At 42.4% G+C, this 26,325-nt stretch overlaps 1 protein-coding gene across 9 annotated transcripts in view; it reads left to right on the forward strand.

Annotated features, from left to right (window-relative positions):
- Nucleotides 1-26,325, forward strand: part of gas2a (growth arrest-specific 2a) — a 245,497-nt gene that overhangs the window by 139,928 nt on the left and 79,244 nt on the right. For all 9 annotated transcript variants that reach the window (XM_043705415.2, XM_087996286.1, XM_087996287.1 and 6 more), the window contains one exon: nucleotides 14,424-14,562. In XM_043705415.2, coding sequence (XP_043561350.1) covers nucleotides 14,424-14,562 — 139 coding nt within the window. The remainder of the gene's footprint in view (nucleotides 1-14,423; nucleotides 14,563-26,325) is intronic.

Here is a 26,325-nt window from a genome sequence, read left to right on the forward strand (position 1 = left end):
TGGTGAGGAAGATTGTTGGAGGATACAGCAGGATATAGATCAGTTGGAGGCATGAGCACAAAAGTGGCAGATGGAGATTAATCTGGACAACAGTGAGGTGATGCATTTTGGAAGGTCAATACAGGTGGAAATTATACCGTGAATAGCAGAATCCTTAGGAGTATTGATATGCAGAGAGATCTTGGCGTGTAAGTCCACAGATCACTGAAGGTGGCAGCACAGGTAGATAAGGTAATTTTTAAAAAGCCTATGGCATACTTGATTTCATTGGAAAGGGCTTTGAGTGTAAGGATAGACAAACTGTGCTGTAGCTTTATAGAATTTAGTTAGGCCACACTTGGAATATTGCCAACAGTTCTCATTACCACACTACCAGAATGATGTGGATGCTTCGGGGAGGGTACAGACAAGGTTTACCAGGATGTTGCCTGCTATTTGGGATTTTACCTATAAAGAAAGGTTGCATAGACTGGGTTTGTTTTCACTGGAACACAGGAGGTTGTGGGGCGACTTGACAGAAGTTTATAAGATTGTGAATAGCATGGATAGAGTAGAAAGTATGATGCTTTTTCCCAGGAAAGAAGGGTCAATTACTAGGGGACATAGGTTCAAGGTGTGAGAGGTGAAATTTAAAATAGATGTGCGAGGCATGTTTTTCATGCAAAAGGAGATGAATGCCTGGAACAGGCTGCCAGAGGAGATGATGGAAGCAGACACAATAGCAGCACTCAAGAAACATATGGATGAACACATGAATAGGAAGGGAATAGAGAGACACAGATCCTGTAAGTGAAGACAGTTTTAATATGGAAAGGCAAAATGTAGCGGCGCAAGCTTGAAGGGGTGAAGGACCTGTACCTATCCAGTATTGTTCTTTCTTTTTTATTGTTTGTTCTTAAAGATCCATGTTAAAGGACAAGTGAGCTCAGTTAGATGACGGAGAGGTACATTAAATAAAGACAATAGCAAAATTTTAGTGTGTAAATGTTTATCAAATGAAACTGAGAATAGCCATGCCAGCTGAGCAAGGTTTTACATGAAGATACGATTGACTCTTCATAGAGGTTTGCATGTTGCTGGGAACAAAATGAGGAATATTACTTCCTCTTTGTAATGAGACCATTCTAATTGTTCTTGTCTCATGTAACATACATTGTGTTTTTCTTTTCTGTTATGACACTTATGTTCTTTTGCAAGTACATTGGCAACCTCGTGTGAAAATGTTCAATGCAGAGTCAGCAAAAAGAAAAGTAAAACTTATGATCTATCAAGCCAGGTTTCATTCTGGGATCTGACTATTACCATCAACTGGGACCATAACAGTATTCATTCCCTTTGAACTTCTCATGCTCCTTGTGTTGGAATTCCACAATTGGCTGCAATTCCATACAAAGTAATGCATACATTTCATCTTTAATGACAACGTTACTAGTTTGGTGTTTACTGTTGCATTTCAGAACTACTGAATTTAGAATAACCAACCAAAAAGAAATGAAGTGTTTTTATGTTATGTTCTTTCTGGTTAATCACATCGTATATTTAGACAATTTTTAGTCCCACAACATAATTTATCTTCACTTGACCTGTGAGGAAAGATCAATATTGTATTTAATATTTATCACAAATCTTCCTTTATCATCAATTACTTGGTGAGATTTTCTGCACAAGGAAGTATGAAAAATTGCTGGATTAATTAAATCATAAAGAGGAAGATTGAGGAGAGACTTGCACAGAAGCAGACTGTTTGTGTTGAGAGTGAGTGCGAAGCCAGGTATAGGAAGAGGCCCAGTGAGAGTAAGAAGATTTACAACTTGTCAACCCCTCCAGACATACAGGAAAAGGATATATTCAGTGTATGTAGTCACAGTGGTGCGGCTGACTTTTTACTAAATAGGCCACATGAGCTATTAGCCAAAAAAAGCAATCAGTTAGTGGCTAGAGTTTCATGTATGCAGAATGGAATTCATTTGGATCGATACAATTTGAATCAGTTACTGTTTTATCACTATTTACTTGGGTACCTTAGCTACCATTTACAATGAGCCAAACTTCTGTTTTTATTTCCTAACTGCTGCTGTACATACCTATGGTGTGAATCAATAGCCATGACAAGAATCTCTGAAACCTGCCTTTTATCATCTGTGTATGTTAACACATTTCCAGCTTTTTCCAATTTACAACATTCTACTTTGTATTTGAGTCCAAATGTGAAATGGCATTGAGAATTGTTTCTTTTTTCTTTGTCTTTTCTTGTTAGTGCAGCTTTCATATCACAGATAAATTGATAGAAAATCTAATAATCAGTTTATATTCACTGTCGGAAGTTAAAGAACTCCAAACATCTGCTTGTATTCAATCCCTGCTTGTCAGCTTAAAGTTGTGTGTCCTGTGCTTCAGATAGTTCTGACTAAAAATGAAACAGTTCTTAAATACAGTTTTGTGCTTTAGTCAGGTCAGAGGTTGTGGAATGGAAAATCAATACAGGTATATTCTTTGCAATTACTGATCTTTTTTTTGTTTCTTATGAGTACATATCATTTTCTATTTTCTTGTATCTGCCTGCACACGAGTATTAATGGCTAGAGATTAGTAAAGATTTTTAATTTTAAACTGTGGAATGAGGTCCTTTCTCCAATGCAAATTCAATCTATTTGAATTCAACACTGGGTTCAATTGGCCCTGCTGAGTTCAGGTATGCAATATGGGGGAGTCAGGTCTATGCCTCTTTCTTTCACCCCGATGAAAATAGGGTTTGTCTGAAATAGGATTAACACGTCTGGATCCAGGTCCCATCTGCCATTTTGGAAGGTGCCCTGAGTCTCCAAGCTTTAGTGTCTGATTTCTTACTTCATCAACTGGCTCAGGTGGTGAAATAACACTGTTGACAGTATCAGCTAAAATGGGTGTTGTAGAGGATACTTGTATTGGCCAGCAGTGTAGTGGAAATAGGGCCAAGTGAACAGGAAGTGAGTCTCATAGACAAAATAAACTTGGAGACAGCTTTGATAGGAGAGGCATTGCAGAAAGCCAAAACGCCAATGTAAAAGCAAGGGGGGGTGGGGTGTGGGGGGGGGGGGGGGGGGGGGGGGGGTGGTGCGGGCTTGGGGGAGGGATGTGGTTAGAGGAAGTTTGGCTTGTGGGCTAGTGGAAACAAAGGAAGCTGCAAGGATAGCTGATCAGATTTTCTTAACCATAATGGCAAAGAGGGTCATGAGCTGCTTGCAGTTATTGTGGAAAAGATATTGGGAATAGGATTTCAGAAGAACATGAAAAACAAATTAAACTACTCACAATGTTGAGCTGCTCTGTTAAGAGAGCTGAGTAACCTGGTAATTCAGACCTATTGTGTCAGACCAATGGAAAAAGTCAGAAATTGGACTTATCTGTTCTGTGGGTGCTATGAGTGTCCTTAGAGTTTCAAATAGTTTCCACAATTCACATACAGACTTGGTGATGGGAAACACATTGCGCCAGACTGTGTTTTGATGTAGACATTTTTGTGCACAGTGAATGACTAATGGAAACATGCAGATCATGATTTCAAGCAGCAGGCAATGTCATTTTGGGGTTCAGTGTTCTGGCCAAAGACCTCTGTTAACTTTGCATGGCTGAAAGTGCTCATTGGCAGGAGGAACCCCTGGCAACACTATTTTATGGCAATACCAAGATTTTTGGTAAACTTCGTTTTGCTGTATTTTCTGTGAGTTTCTGGAATTTTATCATTGTTTTAAATTGCAAAGGTCTACAGGGAGTGTGTGGTCAGCACTGAAAAATGCTTTGCAGATTTCTAAGTTTCCATGCAGTACTCCCAGATATAGGCAATCTCTTTCGAATGCTAACCTGTGGTCCTAGAACGATACTGTAGTGACATTACTGCTATACTGCCACCTTTCCTGGTTATACATTAGACTTAGTGACTAACCTTCATTGAGTACATAATCACAAGGAGAATGAATAGAGACTCACACATAGCAGGAGAAGCTGATAAAAGATGGAGGAAGATTCAATGGAGAAAGGCTGTCAGCAGAAGGCCATGTTAGCCCAGGGTATTTATGGAAAAATTCTCCAACTGAACCTCCATAGAAACATTTTGTACGAAATATATGCTGAATAAAGATATCCCATTAAAACCTTCCAACTGCTCAGCCACAGCTGCAACCTCAGAGCACGGTAAAGACTATTGGCAGTGACAATGTAATAATGAATCTCTGCATCTGGCTTCTGGAGCTGGAGATAGTTGCATCCTCTTACAGTTCACCATTCACTTTTGCATCAGGGAGGATGCTAAGGTTCTCTATTCAAAGAGAGCTCTGTACGTTTCATTCTATGTTACCAGAGACAGATTGAGAATGTGACTTTGCTAGGATTTCATGATTCCCCATATGGATAGGTGCCATGAATTACATGCACATGGCTTTGTGGGCACCTCATGTCAACTTTGTCATGGACCAAAACTGAAAAGGGTTCCACTCTCTCAATGTTCAGCTGCTGTCTTACCAGGACAGCAAATCCTCCAGTCTAAAATATCTTCAATATGCAGTGGGTCATTGCTGTTTGTCATTTTTATAAATGATCTGGAGGTGGGCATAGAAGAATGAGTTAGTAAATTTGTGGATAACACTAAGGTAGGCAGATTTGCAGACAGTGCCGAAGATTATTATGGGTTACAGAGGGACATTGATAAGATGCAGAACTGGGCTGAGAAGTGGCAAATGTAGTGTAATGTGGAAAAGTGTGAGGTAGTTCACTTCGGAAAAAGTAACAGGAATAGAGATTACTGGGATAATAGTAAAATTCTTGGCAGTGTAGATGAACAGAGAGAGCTCAGTGTCCAGGTGCATAAATCCCTGAAAGTTTCCGCCCAGGTTGATAGGGTTGTTAAGAAGGCATATGGTGTGTTGGTATTTATTGATAGAGGGATTGAGTTTCGGAGTCACGAGGTCATGCTTCAGCTGTACAAGACACTGGTAAGGCTGCATCTGGAGTGTTGAGTACAGTTCTGGTCACCACATTATAGGAAGGATATGGAAGCTTTGGAAAGGTTCAGAGGAACATAGAGCATAGAACAATACAGCACAGAACAGGCCCTTCGGCCCACGATGTTGTGCCAAACATTTGTCCTAGCTTAAGCACCTATCCATGTACCGATCCAATTGCCGCTTAAAGGTCATCAATGATTCTGACTCTGCCACTCCCACAGGCAGCGCATTCCATGCCCCCACCACTCTCTGGGTAAAGAACCTACCCCTGACATCCCCCTATACCTTCCACCCTTCACCTTAAATTTATGTCCCCTTGTAACACTCTGTTGTATCTGGGGAAAGAGTCTCTGACTGTCTACTCTATCTATTCCCCTGATCATCTTATAAACCTCTATCAAGTCACCCCTCATCCTTCGCCGTTCCAATGAGAAAAGGCCTCGCACTCTCAACCTATCCTCATAGGACCTATTCTCCATTCCAGGCAACATCCTCGTAAATCTCCTCTGCACCCTCTCCAAAGCTTCCACATCTTTCCTAAAGTGAGGCGACCAGAACTGCACACAGTACTCCAAATGTGGCCTTACCAAGGTCCTGTACAGCTGCAACATCACCTCATGACTCTTGAATTCAATCCCTCTGCTAATGAATGCTAATACACCATAGGCCTTCTTACAAGCTCTATCCACCTGAGTGGCAACTTTCAAAGAGCTATGAACATAGACCCCAAGATCCCTCTGCTCCTCCACCTTACTAAGAACCCTACCGTTAACCCTGTATTCCGCATTCTTATTTGTCCTTTCAAAATGGACAACCTCACACTTGACAGGGTTGAACTCCATCTGCCACTCCTCAACTCAGCTCTGCATCATATCTAAGTCCCTTTGCAGCCGACACCAGCCCTCCTCACTATCCACAACTCCACCAATCTTCGTATCGTCTGCAAATTTACTGACCCACCCTTCCTCTCCCTCTTCCAAGTCATTAATAAAAATTACAAACAGCAGAGGACCCAGAACTGATCCCTGCGGAACTCCACTTGTAACTGGGCTCCAGGCTGAATATTTACCATCTACCACCACACTCTGACTTCAACCGGTTAGCCAGTTCTCTATCCAACTGGCCAAATTTCCTACTATCCCATGCCTCCTGACTTTCCGCATAAGCCTACCATGGGGAACCTTATCAAATGCCTTACTAAAATCCATGTACACTACATCCACTGCTCTACCCTCATCCACATGCTTGGTCACCTCCTCAAAGAATTCAATAAGACTTGTAAGGCAAGACCTACCCCTCATAAATCCGTGCATGTTGTCCCGAATCAAGCAGTGTCTTTCCAGATACTCATAAATCCTATCCCTCAGTACCCTTTCCATTACTTTGCCTACCACCGAAGTAAGATTAACTGGCCTGTAATTCCTGGGGTTATCCCTATTCCCTTTTTTGAACAGGGGCACAACATTTGCCACTCTCCAGTCCCCTGGTACCACCCCCGTTGACAGTGAAGACGAAAAGATCATTGCCAACGGCTCTGCAATTTCCTCTCTTGCTTCCCACATAATCCTAGGATATATCCCGTCAGGCCTGGGGGACTTGTCTATCCTCAAGTTTTTCAAAATGCCCAACACATCTTCCTTCCTAACAAGTATCTCCTCTAGCTTACCAGTCCATTTCATACTCTCCTCTTCAACAATACGGTCTCTCTCATTTGTAAATACTGAAGAAAAGTACTCATTCAAGACCTCTCCTATCTCTTCCGATTCAATACACAGTCTCCCACTACTGTCCTTGACTGGACCTACCCTCGTTCTCGTCATTCTCATGTTTCTCACATACGCATAAAATGCCTTGGGGTTATCCTTGATCCTATCCGCCAAAGATTTTTCATGCCCTCTCTTAGCTCTCCTAATCCCTTTCTTCAGCTCCCACCTGGCTATCCTGTATCCCTCCAACGCTCTGTCTGAACCTTGTTTCCTCAGCCTTATGTAAGCCTCCTTCTTCCTCTTTACTAGACATTCAACCTCCCTCGTCAACCAAGGTTCCCTCACACGACCATCTCTTTCCTGCCTGACAGGGCAGCACGGTGGCACAGTGGTTAGCACTGCTGCCTCACAGCGCCAGAGACCCGGGTTCAATTCCCGCATCAGGCGACTGACTGTGTGGAGTTTGCACGTTCTCCCCGTGTCGGCGTGGGTTTCCTCCGGGTGCTCCGGTTTCCTCCCACAGTCCAAAGATGTGCAGGTCAGGTGAATTGGCCACGCTAAATTGCCCGTAGTGTTAGGTAAGGGATAAATGTAGGGGTATGGGTGAGTTGTGCTTCGGCAGGGCGGTGTGGACTTGTTGGGCCGAAGGGCCTGTTTCCACACTGTAATGTAATGTAATGTAATCTAATGTAATCTAATCTAATCAGGTACATACATATCAAGGACACGTCGTATCTGTTCCTTGAAAAAGTTCCACATTTCAATGACATCCTTCCCTGACATCCTATGCTCCCAACTTATGCTCCTCAGATCCTGTCTTGCAGCATCATATTTACCCTTCCCCCAATTGTAAAAGCTACCCTGTTGCATGCACCTATCTCTCTCCATAACCAAGGTAAAGTCACAGAATTGTGGTCACCATCACCAAAATGCTCACCCACTAACAAAGCCCATCACTTGTCCTGGTTCGTTACCGAGTACCAAATCCAATATGGCCTCTCCTCTGGTCGGACAATTTACATACTGAGTTAGAAAAGCTTCCTGGACACACTGCACAAACACCGCCCCGTCCAATCTACTTGATCTAAAGAGCTTCCAATCAATATTTGGGAAGTTGAAATCGCCCATGACTACTACCCTGTGGCTTCTGCACCTTTCCAAAATCTGCTTCCCAATCTGTTTCTCCACATCTCTGCTGCTATTGGAGGTAAAAACAATGACTGCAGATGCTGGAAACCAGATCTGGATTAGTGGTATTGGAAGAGCACAGCAGTTCAGGCAGCATCCAAGGAGCAGCGAAATCGCGTTTCGGGCAAAAGCCCTTCATCAGGAATAAAGGCAGTGAGCCTGAAGCGTGGAGAGATAAGCTAGAGGAGGTTGGGGAGAAAGTAGCATAGCCTGGGAGTTGCAGTGGGAGGGGGACTCCCTGAGATTCTTGTAGAGTGAGGAGGAAAACTTCTTCAAGGCAGGCATCCTTGCAAGAGGATTCGCAGTAGGGTTAAAATCAACGAGGTAAAAACAATGACTGCAGATGCTGGAAACCAGATCTGGATTAGTGACTCTCTTTCTCCCCTCACTTACTCCGCTGTGTTTTACTCTCTCTCCGAATCTCTTAGCTTAATAATTTTCCTCTCCCTGATCAGCTCTATTGTACCCCTCCCTATCTCCCTCCCCTTCTGTTTCCCACTTTCCCAGTTTGATTTCCCACCCCCATTATCCCCGTACCTACTCATTTCCACCCTCATTATCCCCGTACCCACTCATTTCCACCCCCATTATCCCCGTACCCACTCATTTCCGCCTTCTGATCACCTGTTTCCCAGTCTGACTGCCTCCCTCTGCCAACTCCAATTTCCACCCACCCCCGGGGGGCCTATAGTAAACACCCAACAAGGTGACTGCTCCTTTCCTATTTCTGACTTCAGCCCAAGGACTACCTTATCAGATCAAGGACTACCTCCAAAGGCAGATCCCCCTCGAACTGCCTTTCTGCAGCCATTATATCATTTCTAATTAGCAACACCACACCCCCTCCTTTTTTACCACCCTCCCTAATCTTACTGAAACATCTGTAACCAGGAACCTCCAACAACCATTCCTGTCCCTCTTCTATCCACGTTTCCATGATGGCCACAACATCGTAGTCCCAAGTACCAATCCACACCTTAAGTTCACCCACCTTATTTCTGATACTCCTTGCGTTGAAGTATGCATACTTGAACCCATCTCTGTGTCCGCAAGTATTCCCTGTCAGTGCTACCTTCTCCACAGTCTCCCTACATTCTTATGCGAGGATGTTGCCTGTTATGGAAGAAAGGTCTTATGAGGAAAGGCTGAGCGAACTAAGGCTGTTTTCATTGGAGAGAAAAAGGTTGAGAGGTGACTTAATCGAGTCGTATAAGATAATCAAAGGGTTAGATAGGATGGACAGTGAGAGCCTTTTTCCTCAGATGGTGATGGGTGATAGACTTAGGACAGATATCAGGGGTAGTTTCTTTACTCAGAGAGTAGTAGGGGCTTGGAACGGCCTGCCTGCAAGAGTGGTAGACTCGCCGATGTTAAGGCCATTTAAATGAGCATTGGATAGACATATGGATAATAATGGAACGGTGTAGGTTAGATGGGCATCAGATTCATTTCACAGGTCGGCACAACATTGAGGGACAAAGGGCCTGTACTGCGCTGTAACATTCTATGCTCTATTCTTGCATCTCAGGTACATTTGAGTCACCAGAACAAATGTCAGGGTGGCTGCTGTTCAATGATGGCTAGTCACTAACTCTAATGTATAACCAGGAAAGGTGGCAGTATAGCAGTAATGTCACTACAGTATAGTTCTGGGACCACAGGTTAACTTTCTAAAGAAATGAGTTCAAATCCCACCTTGGCAGATGGTAAAATTTTAATTAAAGAAAAATCTAAAATTAATAGCTGGACTATTGGTCGCCATGTAACTACTGTCAATTATTGTAAATATCCACCTGCTCAATGATGCCCTTTACGGAAGGTAATCTGCTCACCTTACTTTGTCTGGTCTACATGTGACTGCACACACACACACAGCTATGTAATCGATTCTTAACTGCCCATAGGACAAATAGTTGTGGGCAATAAAATGCTGGCCTAGCCAATAACACCTACATCCCATGAATGAATAGTTTTGAAACAAAGAACAGAAACTGTGAAATCCATGCTGTCACATTACATGCTGAACATTCCCTTTTGTTCCTGGCCGAGAGACTGACTGCTGTGAAAATGCTGAAATTCAGTAGCAAATATTAGAAACAGCCTTTCAGAGTGATCTTAAATAGCATGGACCTAGACTGCACCATCCCACCATGGGTGGTGGAAGTCTAAATTAGATAGCTGGCCAGCAACAGCAAGGAGGCTGGCAGAGTAGCAGAGATGAGTGAACAATCATTGATATTGTTTTGAAAGACATAAGGTTTGAGCACCATGAAGACAGTGCCACCTCTTGGGATGTTGCCACAGAACTCAAATAATTTGGGGACAAATTGCTGGCCTGCTGTGACATTCTTTGCATGTTGAAATCCACAGCCATGATAGAAACCATTTGAGTTTGCATGCTTGTAACCTTAGCTTCTACTGCAGTACACAGACATTGGGCAGCTGCTGCTTATGTTCCAGTGGATGTGCAACATTGACCATAAATACTTCATCAATGTCTGGCCCTCCTAAGTGACAAGCTTGCCCACCACTTCCATGCTCCAAGCTATGTATCAAGTTTGAAGCTAGATTCAAATGATCCTTAGGAGAAAGTGAGGACTGCAGATGCTGGAGATCAGAGTCGAGGGTGTGGTGCTAGGAAGAAACAGCAGGTCAGGCAGCATCTGAGGAGCAGGAGAATCAATGTTTCAGGCATAAGCCCTTCATCAAGACCTTTCCTGATGAAGGGCTTATGTCCTAAACAACAATTCTCCTGCTCCGTGGATGCTGCCTGACCTGCTGTTTCTTTCCAACACCACACTTTCGAATCAAATGATCCTTAATTCTGTCCACAAGCTTTCTGGCAGACTCTCCTAGGCAGTAAGCATTTAATTGTGTATTGTTTTCAATCTTCTTCTATAGGTTGGCTCATCAAACTTTGATTGCGGCCAATCACAGGCTGGCTTTGTCCTCAAGTCATAGAGATGTACAGCATGGAAACAGACCCTTCAGTCCAATGCCGACCAGATATCCCAACCCAATCTAGTCCCACCTGCCAGCACCCGGCCCATATCCCTCCAACCCTTCCTATTCATATACCCATCCAAATGTCTCTTAAATGTTGCAATTGTACTAGCCTCCACCACATCCTCTGGCAGCTCATTCCATACATGTACCACCCTCTGCATGAAAAAATTGACCCTTAGATGTCTTTTATATCTTTTTGCTCTCACCCTAAATCTAGGCCCTCTAATTCTGGATTCCCCGACCCCAGGGAAAAGACTTTGTCTATTTATCCTATCCATACCACTCATAATTTTGTAAACCTCTATAAGGTCAACCCTCAGCCTCCGACGCTGCAGGGAAAACAGCCCCAGCCTGTTCAGCCTCTCCCTGTAGCTCAGATCCTCCAACCCTGACAACATCCTTGTAAATCTTTTCTGAACCCTTTCAAGTTTCACAACATCTTTCCGATAGGAAGGAGACCAGAATTGAACACAATATTCCAACAGTGGCCTAACCAGTGTCCTATACAGGTGCAATATGACCCCCCAGCTCCTGTACTCAATAGTCTGACCAACAAAGGAAAGCATACCTAATACCTTCTTCACTATCCTATTTACCTGCGACTCCACTTTCAAGTAGCTATGAACCTGCACTCCAAGGTCTCTTTGTTCAGCAACACTCCCTAAGACTTTACCATTAAGTATATAAGTCCTGCTAAGATTTGCTTTCCCAAAATGCAGCACCTCGCATTTATCTGAATTAAACTCCATCTGCCGCTTCTCAGCCCATTGGCCCATCTGGTCCAGATCCTGTTGTAATCTGAGGTAACCCTCTTCGCTGTCCACTACACCTCCAATTTTGGTGAGTTGGTACCTGCTCTGTCATGTCCCCAATCTAACTGTAGCTCTTTCAAGCCCAGGGTTTTGTCATGTGCAGTCCTGCTCTTGGTTACCTTCTAAGAGACATGTTGAGTCAGTATTGAGTTGGGTGGCTTGGAGTGTGATTTTAATTGATGGTAGTGTGTCTGCAACATTACTGCCTCCTCCACTGCCATAGTTGCACCCTTGGTTTTGGAAAAGAAAAAGGCACACAGGTAAGATTGTGTTCTAGGGAGGTACATAATTAATGTAGCCTGTACATCTGAAAAGATTGTGAAGGGAGGGGGAGCTGGAATGGTAGATGGAGGCTTAGGTTGGAAGATGCCATCACCTTCAGTTGTTTCTCTTACTCTTCTGTTTATGCCCTGAGCTGTGGCCATGGAAATTTGGATATACCTGTTCCTCTCTGGTTTGTTCCTTCTGGTTCTGGTTGAGTGCCATCTTTTCCTGGAAAGAGATAGGGACATACAGTAATGTATGTGGAACCAAGAAGGGAACAAAACAGTAAGACTTGCAAATGACAGATAATGATTTGACTCATCTTGTTTAACTCTAAAAGGAGGTCCAGTATGACCAGTATGTTCATTTCTTGTGTTTTTTATTGTGATTTTCCCTCTGGAGGTCTGTTTGAATAATATGGCTGTCATCATAATTCACACGTTCAGTGATAAGAAACAACTGAATACACAAATTGTGAGAGAAACTCAGCAGATCTGACAGCATCTGTGAAGAGAAAACAGCATTATGGTTTCAAATCCAGTCACCCTTCTTCAGAACACAATGTCGTGTTTTGAAGAAGGCCCACTGGAATCAAAAAGTTGATGCTGTGTTCTCTTCACAGCTGCTGCCAGAGCTGCTGAGTTTCTTCAGCAATTTCTGCACTAGGTTGTTACTTAAAACTGAATATGTGAATTATGATGACAGCTGTTAAGTACTATTTAGATACATTATAATGATGCATAAATCACCAGGTAATGTCCTTTGGTTCTTCCTCACTTGGAAATGATAATGAAAGTGGCAACACGAAAATGGTATGCCATTTTCAAAGGAATACGTCTTATCTATTGTTCTGTTTTCTTGTCTTTCGTTCTGAAATCCCTGGCTCAAGTCTACCAAGAGGCATTTCTGAGGTTAGAAATTCACTGAAGAAATTGCAGAGCTAAGTATGAAGTACCCTTGAGCTGTGTCTTCCTGATTCTGCCATTCTCGTGGATAAAAAGATATCGATTCTAAATTTCAACTACTGCAGAACTGGCAAAAGCATTGAAATGTTTGAGTCAGCGCCACCGGTCCATACCCATTTTTGTTTGCAGTTTGAATTGGAGTGAGTCATCAGGCAGATGTTAAAGTTTATTTCAGAAATGGGTTGAATAATCATTTATTCAGAGTGGAGAAGTGTTGAACAGGGAATGCAATAAATTGTTTTCCTTACACTGTACTAACAATAAATCATTTATTTTCAAGTCTGGTACACAAATACAACAATTAATGGCAGTGCATGCACACTGGTTAAGAATTACTAGATTTATTCTACTTCAGACTTTCTTATGATTGAGAAAATGTAAGCTTAATATTTAACTTGTGGTGACCTACCACAGGGGGTAGCAGGTGTTTCTCCCATCATTTTTAAAAGTCAGCTAAACCAGATTCACTGAGGAATTCATTGTCACGGTGCCCAGTTTACAGACACCAAACAGGAAAATATGGTTTATGTGCTACTTAACTAGCAGTCCTTAAAGAGCCTGCTGAAGTTCACTATGAAAAAGGTAAGTTGATTTAAAAAGAAAGGTTTACCTGAATGAAGAGCCAGATGTGTTTCTCCCAGCCCCACCGTAAAGCTGAAGATTATAGCTGCACTCTGTGCTCGACTCTTCTTCCTGATCACTGCCCCAATCCTTTAACTCCTGATAGCACCCTTCCTTCCTATCTCTCTGTTAAGATCATCTTCCTTCAGTCTGATTCACTCCCATTCCCTGCCCTGGACCTATCGGAGATCCATTGTCAGCTGTGGAGCGAATATTTCATGTAGATGTTGCTTACATTAAGCAGTGTACTGCTTCTTTTATCTTTTTAATAAATGTAAAGTAGATTTCTCTAAGTGCGGTATTAAGCACAATGCACAATGGATGCTGAATAAAAATCTCACCTCGGAACTTAGTAATAAGATGCAATACCAGCAGATGTATCAAATAATGCTGACGCTGTAAACATCTCATTATCAGTCCCAAACTCTGGAGTACGATTTGTAATTTTTTTCTGTGCTGCAGTTTGATGTATATACTGCTATATTGTTGCATATGGTGCAGGGTGGGATGCATCGTGAGCTTACGAGTTAGTTTAACCTTGCCATTGAAAAAACTTTGTAGCAGTCATCCCTAATCTGACAATGAAGATTAAAATATGTGAAATAGTTTTTCCTTCCCCAGCCTGAACATTTCTGTATAATTGCTTCCATTCCTGTGTAATGTCTTTCATATCAGTATCACTAGTGTTTCAAAAGGTAAAGCTAATTTTGGCAGGCATTATACATGAATGGAAACAATTAAATTAAAATTGTACACTTCAACACAGATAACTTACACCACTCCACATAATCAAGTCAAGACTCAGCTGGCTTTCTGCGAATTTGTGCATGTTGATTCAGTTAACAATTCATGATATCTGAACTGTTTTTCTTTGAAATCCAGATTTGGAGTAGAGCCATCAGGATTGGTCAAACTGGAAAAAGAAATCGAACAGGAAGAGTCCCATTCGGCACCTCCCCCATCTCCAACTCCAACTAAATCGCCTGGAAAGAAGAGTGCAGGAAAGTTATTGGATGATGCAGTAAGTAAAACCATGAATTTCAACTAAAGTAACAAGTAGGTAGAAACACCTTTCCTACCTTAGTCCGAACAATGATTGGCATCCTGTCTCGTTTGGATGCTCATCCTGTCATTTAAAAGTACACATACAATGAGCGTATTTCCCTCCTTCTGTATCAGAACAATTCTGTGTTTCTGTCTGTGAAAAGTGACAAGTCCAGCCAGTAGTGAGCTCTCAATTTGGCTTTGAAAGCTGATGTGTTATCCAGAACCAGAAAAATATTGATTTACAGCTTGATATAACACCAGTTTTCCAGAGTTGGACTTTCCAGATCTCTCTATAGCATGATTTAGACAATAGACAACAGGTGCAGGAGTAGGTCATTTGGCCCTTCGAGCCAGCACCACCAATCTTTACGATCATGGCTAATCATCCACAGTCAGTATCCTGTTCCTGCCTTATCCCTGTAACCCTTGATTCCACTATCTTTAAGAACTCTATCCAATGGCCTACCCCTTATTTTTAAACTGTGTCTTCTGGTTCTGGTCTCACCTATCAGCGAAAACATGCTTTCTGCCTCCAGAGTGTCCAATTCTTTAATAATCTTATATGTCTCAATAAGATCCCTTCTCATCCTTCTAAAGACAAGTGTATACAAGCCCAGTCGCTCCAATCTTTCAATATAGGATAGTCCCACCATTCCAGGAATTGACCTCACAAACCTACGCTGCACTCCTTCAATAGCTAGAATGTCCTTCCTCAAATTTGGAGACCAAAACTGCACACAATACTCCTGGTGCGGTCTCACCAGGGCCCTGTACAGCTGCAAAAGGACATCTTTGCTCCTATACTCAATTCCTCTTGTTATGAAGACCAGCATGCTATTAGCTTTCTTCATTCTCTGCTGTACCCTCATGATTGCTTTCATTGACTGATGTACAAGACCGCCTAGATCTTGTTCTACTTTCCCTATACCTAAATTGACTCCATTTAGGTAGTAATCTGCCTTCCTGTTCTTGCCACCAAAGTGGATAACCACACAATTACCCACATTAAACTGCATTTGCCATGCATCTATCCACTCACCTAGCCTGTCCAAGTCACCCTGTATTCTCATAACATTCTCCTCATATTTCATCCTGCCACCCAGCTTTTTGTCATCAGCAAATTGCTAATATAACTTTTAATGCCTTCATCTATATTATTAATGTATATTGTAAACAGCTGGTCACCACCTGCCATTCCAAAAGGGACCCCTTTATCACTACTCTTTGCTTCCTGTCAGCCAGCCAATTTTCAATCCAAGTCAGTATTTTGCCCCTAAAACATGTGCCCTAATTTTGCTCACTAATGTCCAATGTGGGACTTTACCAAAGGCTTTCTGAAAGTCCAGGTACACCACATCCACTTGTCCATCTTCATAGCTACATCCTCAAAAAAATTCCAGAAGATTAGTCAAGCACGATTTCCCCTTCATAAATCCATGCTGACTCTGACTTATCCTGTTACTGCAATCCAAATAAGTCGTAATTTAATCTTTTATAATTGACTCCAGCATGTTTCCCACGACTGATGTCAGGCTAACCGGTCTGTAATTCCCTGTTTTCTCTCTCCCTCCTTTCTTGAAAAGTGGGACAACATTAGCCACTCTCCAATTCACAGGAATTGATCCCGAATCTATAGAACATTGGAAAATGATTAGCAATGCATCCATGATTTCTTGAGTCACCCCCTTAAGTACCCTGGGATGCAGACCATCAGATCCCGGGGACGTATCAGCCTTCAGACCTATCCAACATCATTTCCTGCCTGATATAAATTCCCTTCAGTTCATCCATTACCCTAGGTCCTTCAGCCACTATTACATCTGGGAGATTGCTTGTGTCTTCCCCAGTGAAGACAGTTCCAAAGTACCTATTCAACTCTTCTGCCATTTTCTTGTTCCCCATAATAAATTCATCCATTTCTGTCTTCAAGGGCCCAATTTTAGTCTTAACCTTTTTTATCTTTTCACATACCTAAAAAAGCTTTTACTATCCTCCTTCATATTTTTGGCCAGTTTGCCTTCGTACCTCATTTTTTCTCAGCGTATTGCCTTTTTAGTTATCTTCTGTTGCTCTTTAAAAGTTTCCCAGTCCTCCGGCTTCCTGCTCATCTTTGCTATGTTATACTTCTCTTTTATGTTTATACAGTCCTTAACTTCCGTCATCAGCCATGCCCGCCCCTGCCTCCCCTTAGGATCTTTCTTCCTTTTTGGAATGAACCAATCCTGCACCTTCTGCATTATACCCAGAAATACCTGCCATTGTTGTTCCACTGCCATCCCTGCTAGGGAATTGAACCATTCAACTTTGGCCAGCTCCTCCCTCATAGCTCCATAGTTCCCTTTGTTCAACTGCAATGCTGACACTTCCGATTCTCCCTTCTCCCTCTCAAATTGCAGATTAAAACTTATCATATTATGGTCACTACCTCCAAATGACTCCTTTACTTCGAGGTCCCTGATCAAATCTGGTTCGTTGCACAACACCAGATCCAGAATTGCCTTCCCCCTGGTAGGTTCCAGTACAAGCTGTTCTAAGAATCCATCTCGGTGACACTCCACAAACTCCCTTTCTTGGGGTCCAGTACCACCCTGATTCTCCCAGTCTACCTGCATGTTGAAATCCCCCATAACAACTGTAGTATAATACCTTTGCAACAGGCCAATTTCAACTCCTTATTCAACTTACACCCTACATCCAGATTACTATTTGAATGTAATCCAGGTGACTCCCATCAGGGTCTTTCTACCCTTTGAATTTCTCAGCTCTATCCATACTGACTCTACATCTCCTGATTGTATGTCCCCCTCGCAAGGGACTGAATATCATTCCTCACCAACAGGCCTAACCCATCCCCTGTGCCCGTCAGTCTGTCCTTTCAATAGCACGTATAGCCTTGAATATTCATTTCCCAGGCCCTGTCCACTCAAAGCCACGTCTCAGTTATCCCCACATCGTACCTGCCAATTTCCAACTGAGCCTCAAACTCATCCACCTTATTACTTATGCTTCGTGTATTCATTTATAATATTTTAAATTTGTTACTCCCCTCAACCTTCCTATCAATCCCTATTTCACTTGACCATACTGTATGATCCCTTCTTGAGTTTTCTGCTCCATTGATTCTGTTGCCTTTCTTAACTTCTCTTATTCTCACTTGCCCTTTAACGTCCTTCTTAAATTTCCAGTTTGTCCCCCTCCCCCCCCCACTACTTAGTTTCAATACACCTGTGTTGCAGTGGCAAACCTGCCTGCCAGAATGCTGGTCCCCCACCTTGTATAATTTATCCGTACTGCAAAACATACCCCAGTGATCCAAGAATTTAAATCCTTGCTTCCTGCACCAGTTCCTCAGCTACACATTCAAGTCCATTATCCCCCTGTTCCTGCCCTCTCCGCGAGGAACTGGAAGCAAACCGAAGATAACCACCTTGGAAGTCCTGTCTTTCAGCCTTCTTCCGAGTTCTCCGAAGTCCCACTGTAGAATGTCCCTCCTGTTGCCACAGAAACCCCTTTCAGTCCCTCTTATTGTGGAGTCCCCTATTACCACAGCTCTGCATGATGACTGACTCCTCAGCTCTGCCTCCACGACAATTTTCTATTGGGAGACCTGTCCACCTCTTGGACTAGCAGTGTCGCCTGTCTCGACAGTTTCCAAGAGATTCAACCTGTTCACGATAGGTACTTCCCCTGGGGTCTCTTGTACTTGAATAATCTCTTCCTTCCTCATCGTCATCTCCCTTCTTCTCTCTTCTGGTATGCTCAGTGTAATGACCTCGCTGAAGATCTTGTCCAGAAAATTCTCGTTCTCTCGGATGAACCTGAGGTCATCTAGTTCTTTCTTCAGTGCTGCAACATGCTCCTTCAGAAGCTGAATGTGTACACACTTTCCACAGCCATCAGTGTCCCTGACCTCCCACATTATGCACGCAGCACACTGAATCAGCTTGGCAGTCATATCTTCACCCTCTTCAACTGTGGCGTAATCTCCTCACTCAGTCTCTTCACTGAAGACTCCTGAGCCAAAGTCTCGCACTTTTCTCACCAAACACTTCCCTTGACCCCCTTTTTTTTGCGGTGAGTCTGTGGACTCTTAATTAGGTTAAAGGAGGAGGTTGGGAGGGAGGCCCTACTGTGTAAGACCTGGGGCCTAGAACACACCTACTTAAATAGTACTCATGAATCTTCCCAACAGCCTCTGTGCTCTGACCTCACTTCCACCCAGCTCCTGCTGCTCTCTTTTACCTTAGCTAAGCTGCATTTTACCTGATGAAACTGAGACTACCTGCACAAATGCTAGAAATTTGACGTTAAAAAGTGCAAGTGCTGAAAACTAACAAATCCTGATTAAATGACACCTCTTACGATAGGGTCTTTTCCTTTGGCTAGTGATTAGGGAGAAGAAGGGGTGACTGCAAATGAGTAAAGTAAGGGGACCTGGAAGGGAGAAGTGCAGGAACTTCAATCCTGGTTTGAAGTTTGTTCAGGTTGTTTGGATAGGGTTCTGAGCTAACTGACCGGGGGACTGCGATACATAAAGCCATTCGAGCTTGGAAAATAAAAGCAATTGAGTGGTGTAGGAAATAGTTAGTTAGGGGAATAGATATAGTTCTGTGTGGTGCTGAGCGAGAATCCAAATGGTGGTTTGCATTTGGAACATCTGCTGTAGGCTGGAGAGGAATTTGTGGTGGGAGGAGAAAGATCCAATGGTCATGGCTGAAGTTTATAGCAATGACATAGGTAGAACTAGAGAGAGATCCTGCTGCAGGAGTATGAGCATTCATGGTCTGTCTTAAAAATCAGAATCACCAAGGCAATTATCTCTGAATTGTTACCTGAGCCAAGCACATTGGTATATGGTAAAAAGTGATTAGAGAGATGAATGCATTGCTCAAAAATTGATGTCAGAAGAATAAATTTCAATTCATGGGACACTAGCATCAGAACGTGGGAAGGTGGGAGCTGTTGGGATGGCCTACACCAGTATTATGCTGTGATACTTATAATGGTGATAGAGAGGGCTTAAACTATCTAGTTTCAGGACAAAACAAGTGAGGGAAAGTAAAGGGAACAAGTAAAGGGGAACAACAAGCTGAAAGAATTAGGCAGCAATTTATATAATGATTATAGGAAGGGATTGAACATACACATATAAAAATGAAACAGATAAGGCCAAAGGTTGCAAGAATTGTTTTAAAAAGTTTTATCTGGGTGCACACAACATTTGTAACAAGAGATAAATATGTACGTCCTGACAGGCATTACAGCCATTTCAAGGTGACCAAAGCTGGAACCTGAATGTAGAAGAGTATTTGACAAATCCAAATGACTAAAGGCTGGGAGAAATTACAGGGGTAACTCTGCTAATTAAGGAATACGTTAGTTTAGCTTTGGGAGATTACCTTAACTAGAAAGATCAAGATGTGGAATCAGTTTAGGTTCAGTACACAAATAGCAAAAGTAAAACGAAGTGGGAGTGGTTTGTAGGTCTCCAACAGTAGATATTTTGTAGGACAGTGTATGCAGTAAGAAATAAATGGGGCAAGAACTGTATTATAATGATAATAGACATGAGGATTAGGAGAATCAGGTTGGAAAATTTAGAGATGGAAAATGAGTGCTAGGGTATTTTCAGAGCCAGCCAGGAAGCAGTCTATTGTTCACCATAAGAACAGAGGAATAAGAGTAGGCCATTCAACCACTTGAGCCTGTACCATCATTTAATGATATCATGGCTGATCCATGGCCTAAATCCACATGCTTGTTTTTGGCCCATATCCCATAATACCTTTGCTTAAAAAAACCTTTATCTACCTCAGAATTAAAACTAACAGCTGACCTAGCATCAACTGTCATTTGTGTAAGAGAATTCCAAACCTCTACCACCCTTGATTTAGATTAGATTAGATTCCCTACAGTGTGGAAACAGACCCTTCAGCCCAACAAGTCCATACTGACCCTCCGAAGAGCAACCCAGACCCATTCCCTGACATTTACCCCTGACTAATCCACCTAACACTACGGGAAATTTTGCATGGCCAATCCAACTAACTCGTACATCTTTGGACTGTGGGAGGAAACCGGAACACCCAGAGGAAACCCATGCAGACACAGGGAGAATGTGCAAACTCTACACAGACAGTTGCCCGAGGCAGGAATTGAACCCGGGTCCCTGGCGCTGTGAGGCAGCAGTTTGAACCGCAGAGCCACCGTACCTTCCAGCATCTCTTCTGAATGGTCTGGCCCTAATTCTCAGACTATGCCTACATTTTTTTTTGATGAGATTAGATTCTATTAGATTCGATTAGATTCCCTACAGTGTGGAAACCCACCCAGACCCGTTTCCCTCTGACTAATGCACATAACACTATGGCAATTTAGCATGGCCAATTTACCTGACTGGCACATCTTTGGACTGTGGGAGGAAACCGGAGAACCCGGAGGAAACCCACTCAGACATGGGTAGAATGTGCAAACTCCACACAGACAGTTGTCCAAGACTGGAATCAAACCTGGGTCCCTAGTGCCGTGAGGCAGCAGTGCTAACCACTGAGCCACTGTGCTGCCCCATTTCTAGAATCTCCAAAAGGGAACTAGTTTATCTTTATCGACCCTGTCTTTTCCTGTTAATATCTTGAAGACTTTGATGAGATAGCCCTTTATCTATCTAAATTCTAGAAAAAATAGGGCTAATTTGTATAATCTCTCATCATAACCTAACCCCTGAAGTCCAGGTATCATTCTTGTAAGTCAGGGAACTACAGACCGGTGAGCCTGACGTTGATGGTGGGCAAGTGGTTGGAGGGAACCCTGAGGGACAGGATGTACATGTATTTGGAAAGACAAGGACAGATTAGGGATATTGAACATGGCTTTGTACGTGGGAAATCATGTCTCACAAACTTGATTGATTTTTTTGAAGAAGTAACAAAGAAGGTTGATGAGAGCTGAGCGGCAGATGTGATCTATATGGACTTCAGTAAGGCGTTCAACAAGGTTCCCCATGGGAGACTGATTAGCAAGGTTAGGTCTCACGGAATACAGGGAGAACTAACCATTTGGATACAGAACTGGCTCAAAGGTAGAAGACAGAGGGTGGTGGTGGAGGGTTCTTTTTCAGACTGGAAAGGCCTGTGACCAGTGCTGGGTCCTCTACTTTTTGTCATTTACATAAATGATTTGGATGCAAGCATAAGATGTACAGTTAGTAAGTATACAGATGACATCAAAATTGGAAGTGTAGGAGACAACAAAGAGGGTTACCTCAGATTACAACAGGATCTTGACTAGATGGGCCAATGGGCTGACAAGTGGCAGATAGAGTTTAATTCAGATGAATGCAAGGTGCTGCATTTTGGGAAAGCAAATGTTAGCAGGACTTATACACTTAATGGTAGGGTCCTAGGGAGTGTTGCTGAACAAAGAGACCTTGGAGTGCAGGTTCATAGCTCCTTGAAAGTGGAGTCGCAGGTAGATAGTATAGTGAAGAAGGCGTTTGGTATGCTTTCCTTTATTGGTCAGAGTATTGAGTACAGGGGTTGGGAGGTCATGTTGCGGCTGTACAGGGCATTGGTTAGGCCACTGTTGGGATATTGTGTGCAATTCTGGATTCCTTCCTATCAGAAAGATGTTTTGAAACTTGAAAGGGTTGAGAAAAGATTTACAAGGACATTGCCAGGATTGTAGGATTTGAGCTATAGGGAGAGGCTGAACAGGCTGGGGCGGTTTTCCCTGGAGGGTCGGAGGCTGAGGAGTGACCTTATAGAGGTTTACAAAATTTTGAGGGGCATGGATAGGGTAAATAGGCAAAGTCTTTTCCCTGGGGTGGGAGTGTCCAGAACTAGAGGGCATAGGTTTAGGGTGAGAGGGGAAAGATATAAAAGAGACCTATGGGGCAACCTTTTCACACAGAGGATGGTACGTGTATGGAATGAGCTGCCAGAGGAAGTGGTGGAGGCTGGTACAATTGCAACATTTAAGAGGCATTTGAATGGGTATATGAATAGGAAGGGTTTGGAGGGATATGTGCCAGGTGCTAGCAGGTGGGACTAGATTGGGTTGGGATATCTGGTCGGCGTGGACGGGTTGGACCTAAGGGTCTGTTTCCATGCTGTACATCTCTATGACTCTATGTTGTACTCCCTCCAAGGCCAATATGTTTTTCCTAAGGTGTGGTACCCATAACTCGTATTGTACACCAAATGGGGTCAGGGTTTTTTAAAAGAACTACAGCATCAATTGTGATCAGATAATGTGCCAAAAACAATAAGAAATTATAGCAGGAGAAGGCTATTCAGGCCTTCAAACCCCTCAATCATTCATTGAGATCGTGGGTGATCTTTTATTTCAACACTATTTTCTTGCGTTATCCCCATATTCCTTGGTGTTTTTCACATGTGAAAATCTATCAACCTCTGTGTTGATCATATGCAAAGATGAGACAAGATTAATCAATAACCTTGTGACAAAGGAACCTCTAGATTTCAGTGACCATGCATGAAAGAATTTCATGTTCAGTTTGAAAGAAAGAAGTGAGAATCTATGACTTTTTCTTTAAACCTATTAGGTTTTCACCAGGATGTTGCCTGGTCTGGAGAGAAGGTCTTATGAGGAAAGGCTGAGAGACTTGGGACTGTTCTCATTGGAAAGAAGAAGGCTAAGAAGGAATTTGATAGAGACATACAAGATGATCAAAGGATTAGATAGGGTAGACAGTGAAAGTCTTTTTCCTAGGATGATGACATCAGCTTGTATGAGGGGACATAATTACAAATTGAGGGGTGATAGATTTAAGACAGATGTCAGAGGCAGGTTCTTTACGCAGAGAGTGGTAAGGGCGTGGAATGCCCTACCTGCTAATGTAGTCAACTCAGCCACGTTAGGGAGATTTAAACAATCCTTAGATAAGCACATGGATGATTTTGGGATAATGTAGGGGGACGAGCTGAGAATAGTTCACAGGTCGGTGCAACATCGAGGGCCGAAGGGCCTGTTTTGTACTGTATTGTTCTATGTTCTATAAAAGTAACTCTAGGGGTATAAAGACAGAGCCTGCTAGGTTGAACTAGGAACCTAGCTTAAAAGGGAGGAAAGTAAGTTGCACTGGATTTTGTTTTAAAGGAGATATTTAAAATTTGCAAAAAAGATAAAGAAAGGTTCCTTCGAAGGGATACATCATACATGGCTAAGGAGATTAAAGATAGTATTAAATTGAAAGAAACACTGTACATATGCACTAAGACTGGTGGTGGGTCAGAGGATTGGACAAAAGTAGGAGCAGAAGTAGACCATTTGGACCCTCAGTTTGCTCCATCATTCAATCAGATTATGGTTGATCTGTTTGTGTTTGAATTCCATCTTCCCATCTATCCCTGATAATCTTTGATTCCCCGTCAAACAAGAACCTGTCTACCTCCATCTTAAAGATACTCAATGAACCCATCTCCAGAGTCTTCAGTACCAGAATATTCTGAGAAAAAACAACTCTCTGAAACCCCGTCCTAAAAAGACAACCACAAATTTTAAAACAGAGTCCCCTAGTTCTGGACTCACCCACAAGGGGAAATGAAATTTCCATTCCCGCCTGGTCCAGACTGTTCATGATCATACATTCATCAATCTGGTCACGCCTCACTCTTCCAAGCTCAAGTAGAAACAAGCACAGCCTTTCCTCATAAAATAACCCATTTAATTATAGACATCAATCTAGTAAACCACCTCGACACTGCCTCCAAAGTATTTACATCTTTCCTTAAATAAGGAGACCAAAACCATATTCAAAATGTAGTTTCACCAGTGGCTTGCAGAACTGAAGCATAACATTGCTGCTTTTATAGAAACCAAAAGAACTGCAGATGCTGGATATCTGAAACAAAAACAGAAATCGCTGGAAAATCTCAGCAGGTTTTCCAGCAGGACTGGACCTGAATCGTTAACTCTGATTTCTCTCCTCAGATGCTGCCAAACCTGCTGGAATTTTTCAGCGATTTCTGTTATCATTGCTTTTTATGTTCAACTCTTCCAGTAATAATGGGTAGCATGCCATTAGTCTTATTAATCCTGTACCGGCATACTAACTTCTTATGACTTACACTCTCAAATACTTAGATTCCTCTACATTTTGGAATTCTGCATTTTTATTCTTCCAGTCAAAGTGAAAGGTTTCATATTTTCTCACAATGTAATTTATCTTCCAGACTTGTGCCCACTCATACATCCTAACTATACCTATTTACAACCTTCCTATGTTCTCTTCACAACATTCTTTCTACCCTGTTTTGTGTCATCTGTAAATTTAGCTTCCAAGTCATTGATGTAAATTATAAAAAGTTGAGGCCCCAGAACAGTCCCTGTTGGACTCCACTTGTCACATCCTGCTAAACAGATAAAGATTCTTTTATGCACAATCTCTGTTTGCTGCCATCCAGCCAAACGTCTATGTAAGCCAGTACATTAACCTGTATGCCTGTGCTTTAATTTTGCACGACATACTTTAGAACCAACAAAGAATAGCCAATGAGATAAAGAAGGGGAGGTAAGTAGAGACAAAGTTAGCTCATAATACCAAAACAGACAAAAAGAATTTCGAAAAGTATTTCAATAGAAAGAAAATAACTAAAGTTAATTTGCTGTCTAGAGATTGAATCTGGGGAATTGATAATAAAAAGCAAAAGATGGTGGCAGTTTTGAAGGGTGTTTATGACTGAAATCATGGAAAATGGATAATTCCCTAAAGATAATCGAAGATAAAGATGTGATAAAGAGGTATAAACATAGAACAATCACCATTATCAAAGCAAATACATTAGAAAAACTAAGGAATCTAAAACCCGCCAAGTTCCAGAACCAAATGGCCTGCATTTTAGGGTCGGAAAGGAAATGGTGGTGCAGATCGTGATGCATTAGTTACTGAAATAACTCCACAGAGGCCAGTATCCTGTCACCAAGTCATCCTTTATTGACACATGGAGAGTGTCAATAATGATCCAGCTTCCTCAGACCCAACTCTCAGAGGGAACAGGATGCCCAATACTCCTGTTCTTATCTATCAGCCAAGGCTCCCTGATTGGACTGGATTAACATCCCCAATCAGGGAATCATATTCTATGAGGTCCACCTGGCTGACCTCATTATAATCATTTCAGTTACAAACTCACTAAATTCCTTAGATTTTGCAGTGGTCCCAACAGCTAGGAAAACAGCAAATGTAACACCTGTGTTCAAGAAAGGAGGGAAACAGAAAGAAGGAAATTCTAAGCCAATTGGCCTAACATCTGTAATCTATTAAAAAGGAAGCTGTTGCAGGATACTGAGCATATCATGATTTATCAGGCAGACCCAGTGTAGCTTTATCAAAGGAAACTTGTGTTTAACTATTGTTATTGACTAGGCCAGACCCTTCAAAACATTTTTAAGCAGGTAGACAAGACCGTAACTTTGCCTTTTGTTTTAGCTATGTGTATAGTGGATATTCCTGGAGTAAATTAGCTGGTTCAACTGCCAAGTTTTAAACAAACAAAATTTATTTACAAAATTACGGAATGAAAAGAACCAAAAACAGAATAACGGATAACTTACCCTATCCAAACCAGACTTCATGATGCTGTTCCACAAATACTTGCAACAGCCCCAGTACACGCATCCCTTAGCACAAACAATAAAAATGAAACTAACTAGGGGTTACAGGCTTGAGGTTAGAGACAGAGAGGTCAGCAGCCTGTTTCACACATCCCCTACTGCA

This window comes from Chiloscyllium plagiosum, unplaced genomic scaffold (assembly GCF_037043375.1).
Source record: "Chiloscyllium plagiosum isolate Xiang-an unplaced genomic scaffold, Cpla_swu_hap1 HiC_scaffold_18, whole genome shotgun sequence".
Classification (NCBI taxonomy): domain Eukaryota; kingdom Metazoa; phylum Chordata; class Chondrichthyes; order Orectolobiformes; family Hemiscylliidae; genus Chiloscyllium; species Chiloscyllium plagiosum.